Genomic DNA, 9,963 nt, shown 5'->3' with positions numbered 1-9,963 from the left:
ATATATTTAGTCGGGAGTGGTGCTGACTGAAAACAGATGATTTGGAGCGATTCGCGCGCCATCTGTTGGTCATTCTAAGGACTTATTGAACTACCCTCGTAATTCGTATGTTTAGTTTAATTTGTCTTTTTTTAAATGAATTTGGCTAGTCCAGATTAATATTTTCTTGTCATTTAAATAACATCTATCATTTGGATTTGGCATATCTGAAATCTTCCAAAGCCTTTTTGAATTTTCTCGATAATTTTAGGAATCGATTGATCGATTGATGATGCTATATATTTTTACAGCAATAATACAAAATACATTTTATTTGTTAAAAATGAGGGTCCCCTTTTTCGTTTTTGGCTTCATCAAATTTTCTTATTTTTTCATAATACATATATCTAACAATCAGAATATCATAAATAAAGAACTTAGGAACTGTGCAATTTCTGTTTTAGAATTAGAAAAGATTCTTCAAAATTGTTTTATAAAAGATTGTTTCAAACAAAAATTGTTTCTTAATGACTCCTTTAGGCACAGTTAGGCAGTTTTTTTTTAAATTTATGGGACTTAATAGCAATACATGGATGTAAGGAATTTTCGAGCAATTTATTTCCATCGCTAGATATCAACGAATGTGTTTCAAACGAGGGACACGGTCCGTGCCAGGATACGTGCCATAACCATGTTGGCGGTTATGAGTGCTCGTGCGAGGGACTTCCGGGTACGATTCTATCCCCCGACAACCACACGTGCCATGAGGAGGGTCCATGCAGTATCAATAACGCTGGCTGTTCCCATACGTGCCTCTCGACCATGGGACGAGTGTTCTGCTTGTGTCCGGACGGTTTTATGCTCGAAGATGATTGGAAAACTTGCCAAGGTAATATCTCTTATTAAGTGGCACGTTTCGGCAAAATTGGGTCGTCAATATTAGAAAAGGTCTTTCAACCAGAGGATTTCTAAGCCAGAAGAGTTATGAGCCAGTTCTGATTGAGTTCTGAGTCAGAAGAGCTCTAAACAAGTTCTGTGCCATTTCTGATCCAGAAGCAACAAGAGTTCTAAACCAATTCTGAGCTATTTCTGACTCAGAAGACTTTAAAGTTCTAAGTCATTTCTGAGCCAGAAGAGTTCTAAACCAGTTTTTAGCCATTTCTGTGCCAGAGGATTTATGAGTCAGTTCTGAGCTATAAGTGTTCTAAACTAGAGGACTTCTGAGATAGAAATATTCTTAGAAAGCTTTAAGATATTTCTGAGAAAGAAGTTTTTTGAGTCAAAAAAGTTCTAAGTCAGTTCTGAGTCATAACAATTCTGAGCCAGAGGATTTTTGAGCTAGAAGAATTCTAAGTTATAAGTCTTTTTTGAGCCAAAATTCTAAAGCAATTCTGAACCTTTTCTAACTCAGCTCTGAGCCATAAGTGTTCTGAACCATAGGATTTCGGAGCTAGAATTGTTCTTAGACAATTCTGAGATATTTCTGAGAAAGAGTTTTTTTAAGCCAGAAAATTACTGAGTCAGTTCTGAGCCAGAGGATTTCTAAGCTAGAAGAATTCTAAGTTATAAGTCATTTCTGAGCCATATGAATTCTGAACAAGTTATGAGCCATTTATGAACTAAAGGATTTGTGAGCCAAAAAAGTTATCAGTGCTAAGTCATTTCTGATTCAAAAGAGTTACAATGCCTTTCTGAGCCATTTCTAATCCAGAAGAATTCTGAGTCAATTGTAAGCTCTTTCTGGGCCAGAAGATTTCTGCTTTAGTTCTGAGCCATACGAGTTGTAATCCAGAGGGTTTCTGAGCCAGAAACGTTCTTAAACAAGTTCTGATATATTTCTGAGAAAGTGGTTTCCTGAGCCAGAAATGTTCGTGGTCAGCCTGAATTATAATATTTATAAATCAGAAGAATTCTAAATCAGTTCTGAGTCATTTATAAGACAGTGCATTTCTGAGTCAGTCCTTAGCTATAAGAGTTCTGAAACAGAAGGTTTTTAAGCCATAAGAGTCTTTTCCTAGTGGATTCCTGATCCAAAAAATTTAAGTCAGTTTTGAGACATTTTTGAGAATGGGGATGACCCAGAGAATTTGTGAGGCAGAAGATTTCTAAGCCAGAAAAGTTATGCCTCACTCATGAGCCATTTCTAAGCCAGAACAGTCCTCAGTCAGTTTTGAGTCTTTTTTGATCCAGAAAACTTCCAAGCTAATTTTAAGCCATTTCTCAGCCATTAGAGTTCTGGATTAGTAGTTCTTGGTAAAAAATGGTCTTTCTCTGTTAAAAAGTCATGTATTTGATTATTTTTCTTTTTTATAAACAATGAATCTTCTTGTTAAGAAATTGATCTTTTGGCTTTTCTGAAATATTGGACTATCTGAATAATAAGCTGAACTATTTTGTTCAAAACATGTTTTCGTTTTTTTTTTGAAAATGAATTTCTTTAACCAAAAATTTAATTATTTCATTTTTTCTTGAAATTTTACTTTTCTTAGATGAAAATTTAAATATTTGGTTTAAAGTTGAACTACTTTAGGAAGATTTAACTTTTCCATTATGTATTAAAATTTATATTTTCTAGCTGATTAAAAGTTGATTTTTTAACTTTAAAAGATCACAGTTGAAAAAATCTTTTTTTTGTCAAAATTTATTTGTTTATCTAAATATTTGACTATTCCATTTTTTGGGGGAAATTGATCTTTTGCAGCCGAAAATTTAACTGTGCGGCAACAAAAATTATTTTTTTGTTTGTTTCATTGTTTCCAAATGTATTTTTCTTACTGATAATTTAACTATTCTATTTTTATTTTAAATTTATTTTTTTTAGTTGAAATGATTTTGTCCAAAATTTATGTATTCTGTTCAAAAACTGCATTTTTTAGTAGAAAATTAATCCCCTTGATTAAAAGGTATAATTTTTGGTTGAAAAATCAATTATTTCACTAAAAATTCATATTTTTGGTTAAAAATCCTTTTTTCTGGATGTTTGGAAATTAATTTTTTCTACTGAACATTTTCCTATTGCATTTTTTATTGTAAATTTACTTTTTCTATTTTAAAATATTTCGTTCAAAGTTCATGTACTTTTTAAAAAATTATTACATTTCTGTAGAAAAATTCTGGGTCGAAAATTCATGTTTTTGGTTAAAATCTAAAATGTTTATATAAAAATTAATCTTCTCTTTTGAAAATTAAACAATGTTGCTTAAACATCGTTGGTTTTTAGTTGAAAATTTATTTTTAACTTTGAAAATTACCTATTGGAGTTTAAAATTTATATTCTCAGTGAAAAATTCGTATCTGATTCCAAATTTAACTATTTGGTTGATTTTTTTTTGTAGAAATTAAATTTTTTAACTGAAAATCGAACTATGCCATTTTTTGTGACAAACGTATCATTTTCATAAAATTTAACTACGAGCACTTCCCGGGAGATTCATGTATTTTGTTGAAAAGCCAATTATTTTGTCACAAATTCTTCTGTTTGGTTTTAATTTTAAATATTATTTTGAACAATTTTTGTTTGTTTTTTTTTCGGTGAAAAAATTATTTTTCAACTCTAAAATTCAAATATTTCAGTTGAAGATAAATAATTTTAGTTGAAAATTCATCTGTTTAGTTGCAAATTTAAGTATTTTTTTGAAAATTCGATTCGTTTTTTGTTGGAATTTAATTTTCTAACTAGAAATACAACTGTCCCGCTTTTTATAAAAAATGTTCCCTTTTTGGTTGAAAATTTAACTACTTGCTTGAAAATTGATGTATTTCCTTTAAAATTCAGCTTTTTCGCTGTAAAATTATTCTTTTTGGTTAAAAATTCAACTATTCGGTTTAAATTTTATCTATGTTGTGCATTGAACAACTTTGTCAATAAAACTATCCTGTTTTTTATGAAAATTGGTATGAACCTATGCAATCTGGAGTTGTTTTACGATCGGTACCATCTGAATAAAATTGCAACTCGTGAAAAAAGGCTCAAATATAAAATAAATGGATAAAAGTAGGTCTAAAAATTAATTCGCTGCCTTTACCTTGAAGTCTTGTAAATCTTGTGTAAGTTCGAATTATTTTTCTGTCGTAATGTCGTTTCAAAGGACGAACCTTAAACTTCAAAACGTAATCTAATATGTGGCGGTCCTGCGGACCTAACCTCAAAAATCATCAATGAATTGAATCAGGTCCGACAAGAAGCCTTTGAGATGCTGCATTCTTCTTGCATTTCAATTCCAAAATCACCATTCTAAAATCTCTCGAACCACTTTTTACACTTTTATATGTCATTTCACTTTCTCCTAAGCCTGGTTAAATCATTTCGGTTGCATCAGCTTCATTTTTTTCTCATTTGAAATGAAAAAAGAATGCAGTGTCAAATGTTTCTTGTTCTACACCCTTGTATTCGCTAATGATTTGTTTAATTAAGTCCGTAGGGCCGCCATGTGTTAAGGCCTAATGCTTGCCCTTTAAAACTATCTAAGGGCAAAAACATTCAAGTTCGCCCAAGATTTACAAGACTTCAAAGTAAAAACTTTAAACTTAAACTTGAACATTAAAAGTTTTTCTATCCACCTCGTACTGATTTCTCCTAAAATAAATTATGCAATATTGTAATAACTAAGGCTGAAATTTGTGGGCGTATCGTCAAACGTATTATGCAGATGAGTTACTAAAAGTTTATAGAAAGGTGAATAGATGTCGTTGAAAAGTTGATTTTTGTCGCAGATGTGAACGAATGCGCAGTGCCAGATCTTCAGACGGAAGTTTGTCATTATGGATGCATCAACACTCCTGGATCTTACCGATGTGCTGAGTCCCTGGAATTGAAAGATCAACGCATCTCTGGAAACTTACCAAACAGTTGTCTTCCCGGTTACGAACTTTCAAATGACGGTTCCTGCCTTGGTGAGTTGCAAAAGCCAAAGTTTGAAGCCTTCAACTAAACTAAAAATAGACTAGAATGGAAAAAGGTAGTCTTAAAATTTGAATTTCGCGCCATAATGAGACATTAAAGCGCGAAATTTGAAACATTTTACGGTATTTTGAAATCTTCCAAGCTGTTTTGAGGAGTTTTAAAATGTTTCAAGAAATTTCAAAAGATTTAAAATGATTCTTACAAAACAATTGTCTTCCTATTAATGGGCTTTTAGATCACGGTACGTGTCTTGGTGCGTTGCAAAAAATAATGGCGCAAGCTTTCACCTTCCACCGGAATAAAACAGAATAGTCTTACAATTTGAATTTCGCGCCATAGCAAGGTATTAAAGCGCGAAATTTAAAATATTTTAGGGCACTTTAAATAATTCCAAAGAATTTTGAATATATTAAAAAATTTTAAGAGGATTCCAATGGGTTTTATAGATTTTATGGTACTTTTTTAAATTATAAGAAATTTTCATTGGCTTTAATAAGGTTTCGAGCGATTTCAAAAGATTCCAAAGGATTGGCAATATTTTAGGGTATTTTAAATCATTCTAGAAAATATTTAATAAATTTTAATATTTTAAAAATGGATCCAAACGATTTTAAAGATTTCGGTACTCTTGAAAGTTTAAAAGAATACTCAAGCGTTTTAAAGTTTCAAGGGTTTCAAGAAATTTCAAAGTATTACAAATATTGTAGGGTATTTTAAAAGATTCCAAAGAATTTTCAACGGATCTCAATAATCTAAAAGGATTTTAGGGTATTTTTAAAAATTATAAGGAATTCTCCAGAGCTTAAAAAAATCTCAAGGTATTTCAAAGAATTTGAAATATTGTACGATGTTATTTAAAGTTTATATAAAGTTTTAAAAACTATAAAGAACATCATATTATTTCAAAAGATGCTAAATATTTTTAAATTTTTTTAAGATTCCACATAATTTTCAAATAATTTCAGTGGCTTAATGGAATTTCGAAGGGATTAAAATATTTTACTATACTTAAAAAGATTTTCAAAGGTTTTAAAATATTTTAGGTAATTTTTTAAGATTTAAAGAAATTATTAATTAATTTCAATGATCTTAAAGGGATTTAAAATATTATGGAGGATTTTAAAATATTTCAAGTATTTTAGAGATATAAATGATTTTAAACGATTTTCAAATATTTAAACGAACGAACTTAGGCATTCAATTAATTTTTCTTGCTGTTATAAAGTATTTCCTAGAATTTTGGAAGTACAGTACAACTGTACAGGTCCTATAATGTTTACGTTATTCCAGAAGATTCAAAGAAATGTAGAAAAGCTTGAAAAAATGTCGAGGAATTTCAGAAGATTTTGAAGGATTTCATAAATATTCGGTTATTTTTAATAGATTTTAATAACTTGAAGTGATTCATTTTTTTATGATTGTAGGGTATTTTTTCTAATTCAAATATATTTCCAAGAAATCGAAAAAATGTCTCGGGATTTCAAAATATTTTTAAAAATTTCAAGTCTCTCAATATATTTTTAAAAGATTTCAGTAATTGGAAGTTATTCTAAAGGTAATTTGATTTTTTATTTATATTTTTAATATTTTTTTAATGTAATTTCTTAGTAATAAAAATAAAAAAGACGAAAGAAAGAAAAAAAGAAGAAAGGGGATATGGTTGGTGGCCTTCTCAGTTTTCTTTCCTCTTTTTTATTTTTATCCGAAAATTATGGTTTTAAATTTTTTCAGTTTACAAAAGGAGCTTTTTTGTTTGTTCGGTGTGGTCCAAATTTGGTCGTTGGATTCGTGTTTTTTAACAGGAGTTTGCACTGAGTTTTTCACTTTTTTCAAGTAAATTAGACTGTGGCAGGCTTGACAAGAAAAAATGAGAAATTTATCAATTTAAATTTTTTCCATTTCTTTTATGAAAGATTATCTACTGAAATTTTACAAGATTAGAATTTTTGTTTAAAATTTATATCAATGTCCAGGAAAAATGTAAAATTCTTGAGGGAAAATGAAAAATTAATCAGGGAAAAAACAGGGAATTAAGAAAATAAAGTTTTATGGCCACCCTTTAAATAGAGATTCGTTCTAATGAGAATTGCTTTAATCTGTTGTCAAAGAATTGTCTTAATTACTTAATAGAATTTTGCAAGTCTTGCATAAAATTTGAATCGATAACTCTGGCTGCTTTTAAATTGAATCTTTCACGAAGTTTTTCGACAGTCTGGAAAGCTTGCATTTCCCTAACGCTCTGAGAGAGCGATTTATTGCAGATTGCGTCGCTTCCGCTTTAAATTTAAGTAAGCTTAAATTCTCGAAGGAATCATCTACCTCATGAACAATGGCTTTTAGTGTAGTTTAAATATTAAACAGTAAAGTGAAGAAGAACTTAAAAACGGGCTTCTTAAAACATAAACTGCACTAGCATTAAAGAGAAACCTTTTTTATTTTTGCAAAATAAAGTATTATAAAGAACATTTATTTAAAAATAATTTTTTCGGAGACGACAATTTATGCCATAAAGTTTTACCCTGATAATAACAATTGCTGATTTTATGTGGCGTAGTTAATAAATATTATTAAGCACCAAAATTTATATATGTTACAGGCAAAGTATATAATCCGGCATTATATACAATCCCTAAGCATTATATATTATGCCCATCAAACTTAAGATGATACCCAAAAGTGTGTAATCAATAATCTCCATTTGTGAAATTGTTTCTTTTTTTTAACTTTCATTGCTTCGGTGATTTTCAGGATATTACGATATATTTTTTCAAGCAATTCCTTACAAGATGCAGTTTAAAAAAATTGATTGAAAACAAATTTTAATAAATTTCTGGATTTTTTCAAAACAAATGCCTAAACTCAATTTTTTAAATTCGATTTTGATTCTCTTAGAAATGTTGTTTAAAAACAGTGTACAAATGTGCTTTAAAACCTTTTTGAATATTAAAATGGGATCTAATTTAGTTTTCGAGAAATAATTAAAAATCCATTGCATTTTTTTCATTTGTTCTAATACAAATGAAAACTTTTTTTTTCCAATGTCACCCCCAGAAATCTTTTTTATGGGGTGTCGAAAATCCCATAACTGAAAAATTGGTTTTTCGAGTTTATGGGCCTAATTATGATTCTTTTGCTGTTTTTTCTTTATAAAAATGATGGGTAATACATAAAGTACTAGTTTTAGTCAATAATTAAAAGTGTATATATATATATATATATGTATAAAAATTTGTCATAAGGACAACCGCAGGATTTCGCAGGGAGTCGGTGCTAATCTGGAAAATTGCACCCGCTCCCAGCGAAATCGCGGTATAATTTCAGCCACAACCACATCTCATGACCGTGAGATAGGTGCTTACAGTCTGTAAAGGAATGAATACGACGATCCAGTAAAAGCCTCGTGCACCACAAGAACACGGAGCCACCCAAGGACAACCGCTTTCTGCATTTTTCCCGCAAATGTTTTAGCGTATTGTTGACACGCAGAGATGCATTTGTGGACATTAGCAAGTGAAAGATTGGCACCTCCAAGAGCACAGATGATAAGGTCGATTAGTTTAACAGAATATTCCGGGTACAATCGTTGGAACTCCCTTATAAGGTCTCGATACCTCTCTTTCTTTTCATTATCCTTGGTTATGATGTTTTTGTCAGCTGGTGCCGAAAATTCGATAACAAACATGGTTCGCTTCTCGAAGTCAAGCAGAACCATGTCAGGCCTCGAGTGAGCAACAGAAACAATTGTCGAGAATATAAAGTTCCAGTATATGCAGCACTTCCCATTCTCGACAATTGACTCAATTTCCCTAGGAGCATTTAAAGGAGCGATATTAAGGTTAATGCCGTAGGAGTGACCGAGATGGTAATAAAGCACTCCTAGTGCAGCATTGTGCCTTTGAATGTAGGTCGTTCCCGCGTGAGTTGGACAACTAGATAGTATGTGAGCTAAATGCTCGGGGCGTGCATGGCACGCCCTGCAGCTATCATCGGGAATGTCTTGGCTGAAAATGTGGCGAAGGTATGTTAAGGTGGAAATGACAACGTCTTGGCATACAAAAATGAAACCCTCCGTACCAGACTTCAATCCGGGCGATTTAAGGAAAGCAAACGTTAGCTCACAAGACATTGACTGATCCTTCACATTTCTGTAGAAGATACCGTGCATCCTCTTATCGAGGAGCTGTTCACGAAAGTTTTTCTCTTGTGCTTTCTTAATCCGGGCTTTCAGGAGTGAGTGGTCGAGATAGATAAGATTTGATGCATTTTGCTCACCCTTAATACTGAAGTCAAGTCGGAGTGTTTCAGCAGCCTCCACCGCTGCTTTGTACAGAAACGCTCCTTTACCCACTTCTTCGTGATCCCTGACCATTTTAAGAAGAGGGTCTCTTCCATTTGCAACTCTATTTGCTATACCCAGAATAATCCTATTGTGAAGACATTCCAGACTCAATATTCCGCGACCCCCTTGACGACCTGAGATGTACAGTCGCGGAACGAAAGACTTAAGATGCATGCTTTTGTTCATGTGCATAACCTTTCTTGTCCCGATATCAAGGGATCTGAGCTCGTTCTTCATCCATAGAACTACTCCAAATGAATAGAATAGTACCTGGACGGTAAGCATGTTCGTTGCAGATACTTTGTTCCTCGCCGACAGTTCGGAAGACCAAATCTGTCGGATGAGACGTTTGTCTCTGCTTCGGAGAGTATCCTTTATAGATGTCACATCCTGAATGTGGCTCTGTGGCACGCCCAGGTATGTATAAGTCTTCAAATAAACCTTGACACATTTGTCTAACCCAAATTCCATTTCAATTTCCTTAGTATATCGTTCGACAATCCTCAGAGCTAGATGCAGTTGCTCTCTGTTTTTAGCATAGATCTTAAGATCGTTTATGTAAAATACATGAGTGACCTTGTACTTTCGATCTGCAGGTTTGCCGCACCCACCTATTTGCGGATGAACCTTTAAGATTTCCAATCGGCTCTTCCGAGTTCAAATATGAGGTGAAAATACGGGCCAAATGCTGATGGGTTGAAGAAAACTTCTTCCACCAGAAGGTTTTGATACAATCTGGTCC

At 32.2% G+C, this 9,963-nt stretch overlaps 1 protein-coding gene across 1 annotated transcript in view; it reads left to right on the top strand.

Moving 5' to 3' along the window:
* LOC117181711 overlaps positions 1 to 9,963 on the top strand; it is a 235,881-nt gene that overhangs the window by 149,800 nt on the left and 76,118 nt on the right. Inside the window, exons 8-9 of the mRNA XM_033374648.1 lie at positions 611 to 868; positions 4,693 to 4,872. Of these exons, the coding sequence (XP_033230539.1) occupies positions 611 to 868; positions 4,693 to 4,872 (438 nt within the window). The remainder of the gene's footprint in view (positions 1 to 610; positions 869 to 4,692; positions 4,873 to 9,963) is intronic.

Source organism: Belonocnema kinseyi, chromosome 10 (assembly GCF_010883055.1).
Source record: "Belonocnema kinseyi isolate 2016_QV_RU_SX_M_011 chromosome 10, B_treatae_v1, whole genome shotgun sequence".
In the NCBI taxonomy this organism is placed as follows: domain Eukaryota; kingdom Metazoa; phylum Arthropoda; class Insecta; order Hymenoptera; family Cynipidae; genus Belonocnema; species Belonocnema kinseyi.
The sequence above is the reverse complement of the archived record's forward strand: the minus strand, read 5'-3'. Positions and strand labels throughout refer to the sequence as shown.